The 16,917-nt window shown below is 47.0% G+C and overlaps 1 protein-coding gene across 1 annotated transcript; it reads right to left on the bottom strand.

The window, feature by feature from the left end:
- Positions 1-840: 840 nt before the first annotated feature.
- Foxi3 (forkhead box I3) lies at positions 841-5,616 on the bottom strand. The gene is made up of 2 exons (XM_075982047.1): positions 5,022-5,616; positions 841-1,442 (listed from the first exon to the last, which is right to left on the bottom strand). The coding sequence occupies exons 1-2, from the start codon at positions 5,614-5,616 to the stop codon at positions 841-843; spliced, it is 1,197 nt and encodes a 398-aa protein (XP_075838162.1).
- Between the last annotated feature and the right edge of the window lie 11,301 nt (positions 5,617-16,917).

A 16,917-nucleotide genomic window follows, 5' to 3' on the forward strand; every position in this document is an offset into this window, starting at 1 on the left:
GACTTAATCATCCCATGTACACTGTGTTTATTATGATGCTGGCATGTTTAAGAACCATCATTTCCCACGTGTGACCTTGGTATGTGTGTCACCTGCCATCTCAGAAGAGCACTCATACCTATCACCCACACAGAATTTGGTACTATCGACGGCTTCAGAAACCCAGTATCTTGGAACATAAGGAAACTTGCTGTCCAGAAGCAAATGAGTTGACCTTCCAGCTAGATAAACATTTGGCACAAAGCACTCCTGCAGTAGCACCTACCATTTCCAGACAGAGGTAACTCGTGAGCTAGATTCAGAAAGGGTTTGTGGCATTTCCAGATACCACAGGAAGCAAAGGATATAATAAAATTTGAGTTCTTATAAAACAAACAAAACAAAAAAACAAAACAAAACAAAAAAACAAAAAACAAAACTAGATTAACTGACTTTCTTCGAAAAGTCAGAATGCTGTCCTGGAGGAAATAACCCCCATGCCTGCAGCTGCCAATGGCTTTAATTTTCCCACCCATAACTTCAATGGGCTGTTCCCCCACCAAGCTGCCTGTATACATTTGAGCTTTGCTGCTCTGGTATAGAAGTGAATAATAGATGCAGTCCTCAGAGTTCTCCCTACTATCCCAGGACCAAGGAAGGTGCCTTTTATCTCCAGAGAGGCTCACAGCCAGAGAAAACTGCGTGTAAGAACTACTCTGGTTACTGTGAGCGTACATAGTCAGTGGGGTCACTCAGCAGCTCACAGAAATCAACGCAGAAGTGCAGTCCTACCCCAGACCTCCTGAACTGAGTCTACATTCAAAGTGGATCTCAAGTGTCCATTGACAAAGTCGGAGTAGTTTACACATCAGAGCCATCCCGGGGGTAGATGAGGCTGTTGACCATGCTGAAGTTGTAGAAGGCGCTGCTGAAGGGGCTACTCTGGTCCCCGCTGCTGCTGCCAGGAAATGGGCTGTAGTAGGAAGATAGCTGGTTGCTTCCACCCACAGTGCTCAGCTGCATGGAGTCTGGAGAGCTGTCTGGGATGGAGGTGTTGGGGAATGCGCTGGAGGGCAGCTGGGTGCCCCCTAGGTGGCGGCGATTGCCTGGGATGGCTCGCTGGGTACTCACGCTGCTGGGGTTTATGCTTAGAGTGTTGAGGGTGCTGAGGAAAGTGTTGAGGCACGGCGTGGAGATGTGTGTGGATGCTCCAGGAGAGGAGGAGGTACTGCTGGTGCCTTCTGTAGGCTCTGGGGACTGAGATGGCCTCAGAGACGAGGGGCTGTCTCCTTCTAGCTTCCCACTCACTCTTAGTCTTGAGGACAGTCCTTCTGATTTTGGTGTTCCTGAAGCCACGGTGAGGTTGCTGTTGGCCTCAGAACGGCGTTTTCGTTTCCGACGGAAGTTTCCATTGTCAAACATTTTCTCACAGTTTGGATCTAGAGTCCAGTAATTACCTTTCCCTGAGGAAAAAAAGAAAGTTAGTGAGGGTCTTTTTTTAATGATTATTTGAGCCAGGGTTTCTCTGGGTAGTAGCCCTGACTGTCCTGGAACTTGTTCTGTAGACCAGGCTAGGTTTGCTTGAACTCCACTTGCCTGGGGCTCCGAGTGCTGGGATTAAAGGTGTGTGCTCCCACACCCAGCTTGAAGGTTCTATTTTATTTTTGTGCACAGAATAAAACCCTTAAAGTTTCAAGACACTTGAGTGGGTGTCTGAAATCACCAACAGCACCAAATCCTATCAACTCTATGTTTTTTTCCTATAGATATACATCTATGACAAAGTAAATATATAAATTAGGCAGAATAACATTATAAGGTATGTTGAATGGGGTCTGTTGCTGGAGTTTAAAGACAGTTTATATATCTCATGCTGGCCTTAAATTTACTCTGGTCCTGCTGTCTCCCTCCCACCATACCTGTTCTATAATGCTGAGGATCAAAAGCATCAAAAGCAGGGCTTTATACATGATAGGCTGGTATCTACAACTGGACATACAGCCCTAGCCCTCTTCTTTCTCTTTCGTTTCTATTTGTTGAGACAGGGTCTTGCATAGTCCAGGCAGCCCCAAACTTGCTGTGCAGGCAATGAACTAATCCTTCTGCCTCCACTTCCCAAATCCTAGAATTACAGGTTGTGTGCCTCAATGACTGGCTTAGAATTCGCCGCTTAATTATTCTGGACAGCAAATGACCAATTAACTAATAAAACACAGCTAGGGAAGATCACTGCAGCCCACATTGGACTACCAGGAAATCAGATTCATTAAATGTTGACCAAGGTGCTCATTCCAGCGTCACCCTCCTCGAGGTCTTACCCACTAAGAAAGAGAAATTCAGAATAAGCTGCCGTAGCCAGTTCTACCTTATTTTACCATCGCCTGCCACTTCCATCTAAAGACCTAATTTTATTATTCCTGAGGTACCTACACCCACCACCTTCACCTTCCCATGTAGGTTTGCAAAATTATGAAATTCTGGTGCTATTAAAACAGGAGCTTCTTAAAAAAAAAAAAAAAAAAACAGGAGCTTCCATCCAGATAGTGGTGGCACACGCCTTTAATCCCAGTCCTTGGGAGGCACAATCAGGTGGATCTCTGTGAGTTCAAGGCCAGTCTGGTCTACAGAGTTCCAGGACAGGCTTCAAAGCCACGAGAAACTCTGTCTTGAACACCCCCACGCCCCCACAAATACCAAAAACACAAAACCAGGAGCTTCCATTTGTTTTCTAAAATAAGGAGGACAGTGAGTTATAACACGTAGTGAGTTAACTTAGGCTTAAGTGATACCTTGGTGTAATAGCTGGCTCTTGGCAAGCAGCCTGAACAGTAGTTACTACAATTATTTATGAAAAATTTACAACTCCTACAACTGAATCACACTGGAAAAAAACAATTACAAAATGTTAAATTATACTAACGAGCAGTCAAACTGTAACAACGGTACTGACGGGGCTTATTTGCAGTACAAGGAAAACTGGGAACCGGCGCCCCATGCTCATCTGAACAGGCTGTGTACAAGTTGTCCACTGGGAAAATTCTCTACTCGCGTAAAACACAACACGCGTCTTCTGTAGAAAATGCTCTCCAGTGACCGAAGGGGAAGACCTACTGCATCTTAGAATTATCATCCAAATAGGTTCTCCAGTGTCTTTAAGCTCTTTACAGTGAGTATGTCATGGAGAAGCTCAAGTGTCGGCCGCCGCTCTATGGAGAAGGGCAACAGGACCAAGGCCCTCAGTTTCCAGATGAGAGGCGAGGTACAGGCTGGCTACCTACAAAGTTCCACACAAGTTGTTATTGTGAGGCAGGATTTAAGTAAATTGGCTCCAAATTTAATTTTTTCTTTTTTTGAATCAGGGTCTCACTATGCAGCCCTGGCTATCCTGGAACTTACTCTGTAGACCAGGCTGGCCTCAAACTCAGAGTCTCTGACTCTGTAAAACAGAGAGAGAGAGAGAGAGAGAGAGAGAGAGAGAGAGAGAGAGAGAAAGAGAGAGAGGTGTGTGTGGGGGGGTATAGTATCTGTAACTATCTGGATAGGTCTATTGAGTCACTTGGTATCAGTATCTTCCTCTCTCCAGTGCTGGAGAGTAAACCCAAGACCTCAATAAACCAGACAAATGTTCTATTTTTAACTACACTCCTGACCTAACACTGGGGTTTTGTTCTTTTTAAAAAAAATTCCAGATAGCATTATCTTTGAATTTTTTTTTTTAAAGATCAAAGGAAGACACATGACAGACATAAAAATCTTGGGTGGTTTGAGGCTAAATTGGGAAGGGCATCTTCAAAAACTGCATGCCCTGTCCAAGTGTCACCACTGGGCACAAGTGACTGTTAAGACATTTGAAATGTGTCCAAATTAAAATGTGTTGTAAAATATACACAATGAGATTTAAGAGAAAGGTTATTTATGAACCTGACCTTGAACTCTTGATTTCTTCATGCTCCACCTCCTAAATGATAGGTATAGGAACAAAACTTAACAAGCCTAATCACGTTTAACTTTTTAAAATTTGGTTTGCACTATACATTATCAGCACTGGAAAAAGGAAAAAAAAAAAAAAGAACCGCTTCTTCCCAGAGTGACTTCTGCCAAGGTTAGGGCTAATCCTTTGCTTGTCTGATGCCCTGGGTTCCATCCGCCAAAACAAAAGACCTGGTAACGTTTAAAAAAAAACTATAGCTCTCATCTCCTTTACACCTTCTCTCTCCCTTCGCTGTTCAGGGTCATTCAAAAGGCCTCAAACAGAACCGGTTTCTTTGTAAGCTTCGCTCCACTTCCACCTCTGCTAGGTTAAGACGACACTCAGAACACAACCTATGCAGCAGTCTCCTGCACTCAAGGGATTGGGACGCCAATTTACCTAAACCTCAGTTGGCCCATTTCTGATATATATATATATGGGGTTTTCCGAGACAGGGTTTCTCTGTAGCTTTAGGGCCTGTCCTGGAACTAGCTCTTGTAGACTAGGCTGGCCTCGAACTCACAGAGATCCACCTGCCTCTGCCTCCCGAGTGCTGGGATTAAAGGCGTGCGCCACCAGCGCCCAGCTCCATTCCTGATTTTTATCATTAAATCACCGCTCTCTAGTTAGGTGAACGGGTAAGGACGCAATAAAATTCTGAGGCCCCATGTTCTCATTTCACCGTTTGCAACAGGTGCTAGAGCACGCTGCTTCTTAAGAGTTCCTTTCCTCCCGGTCTTTCTCCCAATCTACTTCCAGTAACTAAACTGTCCCTTGCAGCGGTCTTCTATTTTGAGGTCATACTTTTATTTATTTTTCTAGCCGGTCAGCTTCTGCCCTGAGCGTAGGGGACCAGCTGTGTTCTCCCTAAGATCTGATACTTAACGCATCCCTATCAGACCAGGTTGGAGGTGGCTCTTTCCCACATGTTCTCCAGTGATGAGAAGACCGCGTGTGGATTTTCAACCTAGCCGCGCAAAGACCCGATTTTGGGCTCTGGCTCCCAGCACCTGTAGGATGCTCGGTTCCGCATCCTTCCCCGCCTGGGAAACACCGGCCCTGGCCGTCTCACCTGGGTCGTCCTCGTCGCGGGGCACCTTCTTGAAGCAGTCGTTGAGTGAGAGGTTGTGGCGGATGGAATTCTGCCAGCCAGCCTTGCTGCGCTGGTAGAAAGGGAAGTTGTCTGCAACGAACTGGTAGATGTGGCTGAGGGTGAGCTTGCGCTCCGGAGCGCTCTGGATGGCCATGGCGATGAGCGCCGAGTACGAGTACGGCGGCCGCACCATCTTCAGCAGGTCCTCGGGGTTGGTCACCGACAGCCAGTTCAGATCGCCTGGAGCTGCCGAGCCGGCGGGCGAGGCGGGAGCAGCAGCCGAGGGCTGCGCGAAACCCCGCTGGGTGCCCACGAAGGTACCAGGAGCTGCTGGTGGCTGCAAGAAGGGTCCCGGAGCTGCTCCGGGGGGCGGCGGGGCGCCCAGGTAGCCGGCAGCGGAGGCAGGGCCGCCCACGCCGGGCCCGTTGAGCCACAAATAGGGGTTGGCGGCGGCGGCGGGCGGCGCGGCGTAGTCGGACAGCCCGTAGGGTCCCCTGGAGGTCGAGGGCGCACCGGGCGCCGCGGCGGTGGCGGGCTGTGAGTAGACGAAGTTGTCGCCGCAGTACAGGGCCATGTCGGTGGGCGAGGGCTGGTGCGGCGCGGTCGCGGCTTTGGGAGAACGGGGCTGGCCTCGGCACTTCGGAGAAAGCATCCCTTGGAGGACCAACCCAACGGCCCACCCCGGCCTTCGCAGAGAGTAGGGACCTGGAGCGCTGAGGAGCTCACCCAGGGCGGCGGGGAACTGCGTCTCTTATACCTGCGGGCCTGCCGAGGCTGGGCGGTTCAGCAATCCACGCCCTTGCCACGCCCCACGTACCCCGAAGCAGCGCGGAGCCTCTTTTGCCCCGCCAGCCCTGGCCCTGCAGCTCGCAGCTCGGAGTCAAGGTGAAAAGCGCCTTCCATCCTTCCTTCCTTCATCGGCCCTGGTGTCCTCCAGTCTTAACCTCCAACCTCCCAGCCGCCCTCCCCTCCATCCTCCCACCCTAGCTCGCGTGCGCAGCCAACGGGACGGCTGTTTCTTTTCTAACAAGTCTCAAAGATTTAAACTTTTTTTTGGGTAGGGGTGGTGTAATGAAAATTTTCGCGTTCAGTACAGCACTCAGATCGAGTCTCGACCGATCGGCTCCTTGCCATCAAAAGTAATAAATGTGAATGATCACCGAACAGGCACCCTGTGGGCTAGGTGTGAAATAGTTTTTCTCTCGTTTCTGTCCTCTCTCGCGCGCTTCGTCTTTCTAGTTAAACTATTCACATTAGGAAAACAATGTTCATTTTTCACCCGGTTTGATCCGACTTTTACCGGGGTGCTATTTTTCAAAAGGTTTTTTTTTCAAAGACGTTTAAATAAGTGCCTCTGGAATTAACATTTAAAAGCCGAACGTTTGAAGTAATTTAAACGGTACAAGAATCACAGCAAAGGATCTCGGTTTTTTGTTCTTAGATTCTCCGCGTTTAAAGAGGCTCTCTGCGCACAGGGAGAGCAACTTGTGAAATACTGTGACGACCCACGTGCCACGCAATCATTAATTACTGATTGAAAACGACAGCGAGGAAACAGCCTCTTTACCATCCAAAACATTCCTAAATGTGTTCTTGATAAAGAAATAGATCCAAAAGCTCTCATTTGAGCGGAGAAATGTTTGGTTTTTAAATTTTTTTAAATTTCTATTTTCGGATTACAGTCTGACAACTGAGACTATTACTTCAGAACCCCCGCCCCAGCATTTATTTTCATGATAGCGTTAGTGTTTTACCTCTTTAAAAAATAAAATACGGGTCCGTTGGTCGAGGCGACTCCGCAGGCAAAGGCGCTTACCGCCAAACCTAAAGCCCTAAGTTTGACTCCTGGAGTCTACGGAGAAAACGGACCCGCGAACGTTGTTCTCTGATTTTCACAAGTGTGGCCGCCGTGACTCCCGTCCCCTCCACCCCATAGATGAGTAAATAAATAACGTGATGTAATTTTTAAAGTTCAAAAGGGAATTATTTAGCAAACTTGAATGCCTAAATTGTACATCTCACTTCAAATGTGAGTGGTCACCTTTCTCTGGAACCAGGAAAAGAACCACTGCAACTGTAAACACCTGCGTTTTGCCGCTCTTGGAAGTCTGGGGAAAAAAGAAACCATGACTCCTCAACTGTATTTTAATTTAAAATACATTTTCCTTTACTTAGATAAAACAAAAACCAGGCTTCGAACCCTTCCAAAGGACTTGAAACAAAGTTCTTTGGTTTTAGGCAGATTTCTCCTGGCGACCACGACCTAGGCTGGACTTTAATGTCTTAATGCACCCCTGGCTAGTTTTTCTTAAGTAGAAAGCTAAGGTGGCAGGGGCAGAGTAAAAGTTGAGAACCTAGAGGGCAAACTTCCCCCCCCCCCACACGAACTTTTAAATATCTAACATTTCTGGTAAAGTGACCGAAGTATATAGCTTCGGATAAATGGGTGTTCAAAGGCTTCAACACTTACTTTTCTTTCATCCTAGATGCCAGTAAATTATGAAAACATTGAGTCCATCTTCCCGTTAGTAATTGATGTTCTTCAAAACACAATACCTTCCCTGTCTTTTAGCAAATTGATTACCCATACACAGTTTGCAATTTTTCTTCTGGGTTTAATTTTTAGGCTTCCACACACTATTCTAAACCAGAGGCCATTGTTGCAGAATATTGTTTGTTGTTTTGATTAAAGGTTCTGCTTAGCGGGTGGTGTTCCTTGCTTGTCTTGCAAACCGTGGTTTTATTTCAAAGGAGCAGAGCCACCTACCGACCTTCTGCTGCTATTGCAGCACTTCCAAAGTGGGTGGGCCGCGTCTTTAAAGAGGTGGAAGTCAGGCTTTTCTATCAATCGTCTTTATTTCATTTTATTTTATTTTGAGAGATGCATTTCATGTAGTCTAGGCTGGCTTTGAATTCCCTGTGTAGCCGAGGACACCTTTAACTGCAGATCCTCCCACCTCTCCCTCTCGAACGCTGGGGTTACTGGCCTGCACACCATGTTCACCCATACCTGGCCTTTGATCACATTCTGATTCTCGAAACACAAAGCTAGTGTTAGTCACAGCCTGAGTTCTTCACTGACAAAATTAATTTTCTAAAAGTATTTCTATTTTTTTTTTAATTGAGGAAGCTGAGGCAGGTTGATTGCCATAAACCTGGACTACAGTTTGAGACCGTAAAAAAAAAACAAAACAAAAAATAATCAGAGCAAGAAGAAGCTTAAATTATAAGTTCCCATTGGAGAGGGTGAACTAGGAGGATCCAGAATCTGAGGCCTGAGTCACCCTTCCACAATATGATGTAATCAAGACAATTGATTGTTGCATAAATATACACTGTTAAGGTTTGGGACTTTATTCCACCCAAGGTCGGTAGCGCACTGGCTTCCAGTGCCATTTGCTGACCTCTGGTTGCCTCCGTGCGGTGGCTGAGCAACAGCAGATTCTGAGGGAATGTTGTCGTTGGAGCCAAGAGTCCTATGGAGTGCAGTTATTAGTTCTGTTCATCTGCACCATCAGAGAAGCACAGCACATTGGTCTGCTGGCATTGCCACCTACTTGCAGAGGAGGGAAAGGATCATATGACGTGAAAATGGCCTTGGTGCTCTTCATTAAACACGTCAGCTGCCTTTTATGTAGCATTGAGGTTTACAGAAACACTCATATGTGGAAATCATGGGCAGTGAGGTGGCTTAGTGAGTAAGGGTGTATGAACTTAGGACCTAAGTTCAGTCCTTGGGACCCATATAGTGGAAGGAGAGAACTGACTCCCTCAAATTGGGGGGGGGGGGAGGGAGGGAGAGAGAGAGAGAGAGAGAGAGAGAGAGAGAGAGAGAGACTAAATTACTACAATAAATAGAGAAATGGGATTTTTATGAAATGGAAACCAGGCACTCTAGCTATATCTGGCTTTCTAGCTGGCACCCATCTAGTCAGTACACCCATCTTACTTCATCAAGTAAATGAGAAACTCATTGCAGTTGAACACACACACAGCCCCATTCCTGACTTCCAGCAGACTAACTGTCTCAGACTTGTGAGTGCTGGGATTGCAGACATGCCCGACTGTCTTGGCTGGAAGGGCCATTCTTACCAAATATTTGTGGCTTTTCCAAATATTCATGCCTGGTAATGGTAAGTGGAGTGGACAGCTGGGAGAAGAAGCTTTTGAGTGACATGCAAGTATTTCATGTGGTGGTGTAACCATGCCCATTTAAGAATTCATGAACAGGGGCTGGAGAGATGGCTCAGTGGTTAAGAGCATTGCCTGCTCTTCCAAAGGTCCTGAGTTCAATTCCCAGCAACTACATGGTGGTTCACAACCATCTGTAATGGGGTCTGGTGCCCTCTTCTGGCCTGCAAGCATACACACAGATGGAATATTGTATACATAATAAATAAATTAATTAAAAAAAATAATTCATGAACAAGCCATGCCTGGCATGGTGACACACGTTCTTGTAATCCCAGCACCTAGGAAGCTGAAATAAGGATTGTTGCACGTTTTAGGCTCAGAGCAAGCCTAGGCTCTGGCCCTACACACACGTGAGGAGCCTTGAATGACTACACACAGGGAGCATCAGAAGAGAAGGTCCTACCAAGAGATTCAGGAAGTTCAGACTATCCCAGCACCCAGGCTTCCAATGCCCAAGGTCATATTTGCATATCTGCATGGACTGAAGTAACTGGCCCACTAAATTAGCCTTCCAAATCAGCAGAAGTTATCTAAAGATATGCTAATGTGAATTTGCAAATCTTCACTCAAGCACTTGTTCTCAGTTTTCTCCTAAAAAGACAATTCTTCCACTATCTCAAAAAGTTGCAGAGCGGAGCTGGGAATATAGCTCATTAGTATTGCACTCACCCAGCCTAGCATGCTGGGAGCCTTAGGCACTCCTTTCCAGAGGACCTGAGTTCAATTCCCAGAACCTGCATGGTGGCTCACAACCATCTGTAACTCCTGTTCCTCTTCTGACTTCTGTGGGCATGTGGCACACAGACAGACATGCAGGCAAAACATTTATACACATAAAATAAATACATTAAAAGAGAAAAGACAGAAAGGCCTAGAACACTAGTATGAAATAGTAACTTGCCAACATTTCAAAAAACTGGGAAAAGAGGGATTCACCTATCTTTAGCATATCTGACTATAGTGGTAGGCTTCTGGACTTTTCATGACTGCATGGTTTCTGTCACCAAGAAGTCCTTGGGAGCACAGCAGTGAATAGCTGTGCTCAGATGCAGCAGCCGAAATGAAGGCCTTCCATTCTCCTGTTAAACCTCGAGGACCATACACTGTGTTTCCCCAGCCTTCTCATACTCCATTTTAGTTTGCCGTCAGTAAACCAAAGTGTTCAGAAACCATTTACCATCTCTGCATGCATGAGTTGGCAGATGGCACTATGGACACAGCCTGTGTTTCTCACATACATTCAGGTAGCTGATTTTAAATTATCAGTGACTTCATCAGCTTTCTGGCCTCTGTTATATATATATATATATATATATATATATATATATATATATATATGTGTGTGTGTGTGTGTGTGTGTGTGTCTGTGTGTGTGTGTGTCTGTGTCTTTTGTATAAGCTTCAAATATACATGTGTGTATATAAAAATATGTTATATACTATTATAGAATAGAATGTTATAGAACATATGCATACACACACACATATGTATACACAATAGGTATACACAATTCAGATGGAATCAGAAAGAGGGTTAAGATGCTGGTTCCTTGGACCCTCCCAAGGCAGAAATCTGCTTTTAGACTCTTCCTTTTCTTTCTTTTGGTTCTAGAGCTATGGATTGAAGCCAGGGGCAAGCACCAGGCAGCTGCAGGTCTGTCTACTGCGAAACTCCCTGTGGCATGTACACTTCACAGCCTCTCACCCGCCACCTAGTGACTCAGATGCTGCTGGGTTTGGGAGCACAATCACCTATTTAAATCTCTGTAAAGAAAGGGAATGTTGACGAGGGAGGGGGACTTGATTGGGGGAGGGGGAGGGAACTGGGAGGCGGTGGCGGGGAAGAGACAGAAATCTTTAATAAATAAATAAATTAATTAATTAAAAAAAACGAAAGGGAATGGTGCTTTGTAGACAGGCATCATAAAGTAACTGTTTGCAAGGTGTCGATGTGTGAGGGAGTTATCAGAATCATTAAAAATATTTTTCAAATGACCTGGGTGAAAAGCCATGAGTAATAGGAATGTGCCTGCTTAACACACAATGTGTGTGGGGAGCCTGGTGGTGTCGGCACACACATTTAATCCCAGCACTTGGGAGGCAGAGGCAGACGGATCTCTGTGAGTTTGAGGCCAGCCTGCTCTACAAGAGCTAGTTTCAGAATGGAATGGGCTCCAAAGCCCCAGAGAAACCTTGTCTCTAAAAATCAAAAAACAAAACAAACAAAAAATTCAAAGCCGTTGCTAGCTAAATGCTCGATGCTTTCCCGACCTCCCCATATTTCCTGCCCCATCATTAGGCACCTGGCCTCATACCTGGCTTTGATTGTCCTTTCTCAATCTCCCATAAGCCATGGATCAGAAATATAAAAGAATGAGGAGAAATAAATACTTCCCTGCAAGATGGCTCGGTGCATAAAGGCACCTCCTATAAATTGTCCTTGGATCTGCACTCACTCATCTGAGCACGTGTGCACCCACTCATCTGAGCACGTGTGCACTCACTCATCTGAGCACGTGTGCACTCACTCACTCATCTGAGCACGTGTGCACTCACTCATCTGAGCACGTGTGCACTCACTCATCTGAGCACGTGTGCACCCACTCATCGGAGCACGTGTGCACTCACTCACTCATCTGAGCACGTGTGCACTCACTCACTCATCTGAGCACGTGTGCACTCACTCACTCATCTGAGCACGTGTGCACTCACTCATCTGAGCACGTGTGCACTCACTCATCTGAGCACGTGTGCACTCACTCACTCATCTGAGCACGTGTGCACTCACTCATCTGAGCACGTGTGCACTCACTCATCATCTGAGCACGTGTGCACTCATTCATCTGAGCACGTGTGCACTCACTCATCTGAGCACGTGTGCACTCACTCACTCATCTGAGCACGTGTGCACTCACTCATCTGAGCACGTGTGCACTCACTCATCTGAGCACGTGTGCACTCACTCACTCATCTGAGCACGTGTGCACTCACTCATCTGAGCACGTGTGCACTCACTCACTCATCTGAGCACGTGTGCACTCACTCATCTGAGCACGTGTGCACTCACTCATCTGAGCACGTGTGCACTCACTCATCTGAGCACGTGTGCACTCACTCATCTGAGCACGTGTGCACTCACTCATCTGAGCACGTGTGCACTCACTCATCTGAGCACGTGTGCACTCACTCATCTGAGCACGTGTGCACTCACTCACTCATCTGAGCTCGTGTGCACTCACTCATCATCTGAGCTCGTGTGCACTCACTCATCATCTGAGCACGTGTGCACTCACTCATCATCTGAGCACGTGTGCACTCACTCATCTGAGCTCGTGTGCACTCACTCATCTGAGCACGTGTGCACTCACTCACTCATCTGAGCACGTGTGCACTCACTCATCTGAGCACGTGTGCACTCACTCATCTGAGCACCTGTGCACTCACTCACTCATCTGAGCACGTGTGCACTCACTCATCTGAGCACGTGTGCACCCACTCATCTGAGCACGTGTGCACTCACTCACTCATCTGAGCACGTGTGCACTCACTCATCTGAGCACGTGTGCACCCACTCATCTGAGCACGTGTGCACTCACTCATCTGAGCACCTGTGCACTCACTCATCATCTGAGCACGTGTGCACTCACTCATCTGAGCACGTGTGCACTCACTCATCTGAGCACGTGTGCACTCACTCACTCATCTGAGCTCGTGTGCACTCACTCATCATCTGAGCACGTGTGCACTCACTCATCTGAGCACGTGTGCACTCACTCATCTGAGCACGTGTGCACTCACTCACTCATCTGAGCACATGTGCACTCACTCATCTGAGCACGTGTGCACTCACTCATCTGAGCTCGTGTGCACTCACTCATCTGAGCACGTGTGCACTCACTCATCATCTGAGCTCGTGTGCACTCACTCATCATCTGAGCACGTGTGCACTCACTCATCTGAGCACGTGTGCACTCACTCATCTGAGCACGTGTGCACCCACTCATCATCTGAGCACGTGTGCACTCACTCATCATCTGAGCACGTGTGCACTCACTCATCTGAGCACGTGTGCACCCACTCATCATCTGAGCACCTGTGCACTCACTCATCTGAGCACGTGTGCACTCACTCATCATCTGAGCACGTGTGCACCCACTCATCTGAGCACGTGTACACCCACTCATCTGAGCACGTGTGCACCCACTCATCTGAGCACGTGTGCACTCACTCATCTGAGCACGTGTGCACTCACTCACTCATCTGAGCACGTGTGCACTCACTCATCTGAGCACGTGTGCACTCACTCATCTGAGCACGTGTGCACTCACTCATCATCTGAGCACGTGTGCACTCACTCATCTGAGCACGTGTACACCCACTCATCTGAGCACGTGTGCACTCACTCATCTGAGCACGTGTGCACTCACTCATCTGAGCACGTGTGCACTCACTCATCTGAGCACGTGTGCACTCACTCATCTGAGCACGTGTGCACTCACTCATCTGAGCACGTGTGCACTCACTCACTCATCTGAGCACGTGTGCACTCACTCATCTGAGCACGTGTGCACTCACTCATCTGAGCACGTGTACACCTACTCATCTGAGCACGTGTGCACTCACTCATCTGAGCACGTGTGCACTCACTCATCTGAGCACGTGTGCACTCACTCATCTGAGCACGTGTGCACTCACTCATCTGAGCACGTGTGCACTCACTCATCATCTGAGCACGTGTGCACTCACTCATCTGAGCACGTGTACACCCACTCATCTGAGCACGTGTGCACTCACTCATCTGAGCACGTGTGCACTCACTCATCTGAGCACGTGTGCACTCACTCATCTGAGCACGTGTGCACTCACTCATCTGAGCACGTGTGCACTCACTCATCTGAGCACGTGTGCACTCACTCACTCATCTGAGCACGTGTGCACTCACTCATCTGAGCACGTGTGCACTCACTCATCTGAGCACGTGTGCACTCACTCATCTGAGCACGTGTGCACTCACTCACTCATCTGAGCACGTGTGCACTCACTCATCTGAGCACGTGTGCACTCACTCACTCATCTGAGCACGTGTGCACTCACTCACTCATCTGAGCACGTGTGCACTCACTCACTCATCTGAGCACGTGTGCACTCACTCATCTGAGCACGTGTGCACTCACTCACTCATCTGAGCACGTGTGCACTCACTCACTCATCTGAGCACGTGTGCACTCACTCATCTGAGCACGTGTGCACTCACTCACTCATCTGAGCACATGTGCACTCACTCACTCATCTGAGCACGTGTGCACTCACTCATCTGAGCACGTGTGCACTCACTCACTCATCTGAGCACGTGTGCACTCACTCATCTGAGCACGTGGGCACCCACACACGCACACACTATAAATAAAAAACTATTTGCACTAATCTTTTTTTTTTTTTTTTTTTTTTTGGTTTTTCGAGACAGGGTTTCTCTATGGCTTTGGTTCCTGTCCTGGAACTAGCTCTGTAGACCAGGCTGGTCTCGAACTCGCAGAGATCCGCCTGCCTCTGCCTATTTGCACTAATCTTGTTACATACTAATGGCTGTAGTGGATATTTTGCCTGCATATCTGTGTAGCGTAGTTTTTCTGCACAGAAAAAGGGTGGAGTTACATATGACTGTGGACTGCCTTGTGGATACTGGGAACTGAACTCTGGTTCCTCTGCAACAGCAGTAAATGCATTTAAAAGCGGAGCCACAGGATGTGGAAAGAAGAGAAAGCCCGTCTTCCTCCCTGCTAAGGGTGACAGTGGGGAAGTAATCAGTTGGCATTATGCTTTATGGAAGTTGACTATTTTTCTTTGAGATATTAATCATTTTCTTATTTGCATATTTGTAAGATTAAGCTCAGTCTCTTTAAGCTTCAACATTTCCTTCCATACTGGATGAAAGGGAAAAAGAATCTCCTGTGGTGTACACTTTTAATCCCAGAACCCAGGAGGCAGAGGCAGGCAGATCTTCACGAGTTGGAAGCCAGCCTGGTCTACACAGAGTTCCAGACCAGCCAGAACTACACAGTGAAACCTTACCTCCCTTCCCCCTCAAAGTGGGGATTGGGGTAGCAAGGAGCATTAGTATTCACCTCTATGACCTCACCGAGGTCGCCATCTTGGCCTTTCTTCTACACGGTGCCTTTTAGCCAAGATGGACTCCTTTCCTTTTGTAAACAGGAGCCAAAATCAATCCTTCCCTTATGTTGCTTCTGCCAGGGTTTGTCAAAGCAACGAGAAAAGTTACCAATTCATGCCCCAAGGATTTTAAAATATGTGGAATCTAGATCTTGGTTTGTTTCATTTCTTTTAATTAATTAGTGAATTTTAGTCGGTGCTTACTATGTAGCCTTGGCTGGCTTGGAATTCACTCCTGTCTTGAAAAAAGAAAAGAAAAGCTGAGCCACCTCTCCCATCTCTTATTTATTCTTCTTTGATGGGAATAAGTGTTTTGACTGCACTTGTGGAAATGCATCACACGAAAGTAGTGTGGGAGGAGGCCAAAAGAGGGCATCAGATCCTCTGGAGCTGGAGTTCCAGCAGGTTGGGAGCCAGTGGTAGGTGCTGGGAATGGAGCCTAGGATGTCTACAAGAGCAGCAAATGCTCACATCTACTGAGTTATCTCTCCAGCCCACTTTAATCTTTCTGAGAGGTCTATCTACTGATTTCTATAGTGACTATAGTAGGTTACATTCCCAAGAATCTAGACTCGTGTGTGTGTGTGTGTGTGTGTGTGTGTGTGTCTTGTCTCTGTGATGAAAAGTGGAAAGGGAAATATAAGAGGAACCACAGTGAACAAGAGAGGCGGTGTATAGACGTTAAGAAAACAGAAGAGGGCACTATTGGAAGTAGAAAGGGGATTAGCAAGAGGGAAGGTGGGACTTGGGAGTGTGTTTGGGTAAGGAAAGAACGTGTGTGTGTGTGTGTGTGTGTGTGTGTGTGTGTATTTGTACCCATGAAAATGTCACTGTGAGTATGAGTCTGTATGTGTGCCTATGAAAATGTCACAGTGAGCATGTGTGCATGTGTTTGTTTGTGTGTGTGTGTGTGTAAGAAAATGTCGCAGCGAAATTCACTGCCTTCTATCTAATCAAAATAGTAATTAAAAACAATGATCTTAGCTGCTCAGAAGGTGGAAAGAAGAAGAAAGTGAGCAGTTCTGACCCTATGATGTCACTGGTGCTTGCAGGGGTAAAGGAGGGAAGAGGATCACCCACATACCTGCTAGCTCTCACTGCTTGACATGCGCCTGGAGGAAAGTGAACAGAAAAGAAGACATGGTATCAGTGGTACTTTGTGCTGCTTCAGCACTGCGTTTCAGGCAGAACATATTAGTGGTAACTGATTCAAAACAGGCAAATATTGCCTGCTAGTCATGTGAAAATTCATCTCCAGAGCCAGGGGTATAGCTCAGTGGCAGATCCCTAGCGATTTGCTTCCCGCCACAACAGTGAACAAACCAAACAACGAAAAGGCACTGAAATGGACCTTTGCATTTCAAATCTCGTCTGGTCATTGTTAGCTTGGGTCCACTTGTTTGACTGATTGACTCTTTGAGATGGAATGTCATTATATGGCTGTGGCTAGCCTTGAACTCTCAGCAGTCCTCCTGCCTCAGTCTCCAAAGTGCTGGGATTGCAGGTATGAGATA

Source organism: Microtus pennsylvanicus, chromosome 8 (genome assembly GCF_037038515.1).
Source record: "Microtus pennsylvanicus isolate mMicPen1 chromosome 8, mMicPen1.hap1, whole genome shotgun sequence".
Taxonomy (NCBI): Eukaryota; Metazoa; Chordata; class Mammalia; order Rodentia; family Cricetidae; genus Microtus; species Microtus pennsylvanicus.

Bases quoted from the DNA above. Each gene is read 5' to 3' on its own strand.
- Foxi3 (XM_075982047.1), bottom strand. From the start codon at position 5,616: ATGGCCCTGTACTGCGGCGACAACTTCGTCTACTCACAGCCCGCCACC. The intron at 1,443-5,021 runs GTGAGACGGCCA...TTTTTTCCTCAG, and splicing joins CCGCGACGAGGACGACCCAG to GGAAAGGTAATTACTGGACT.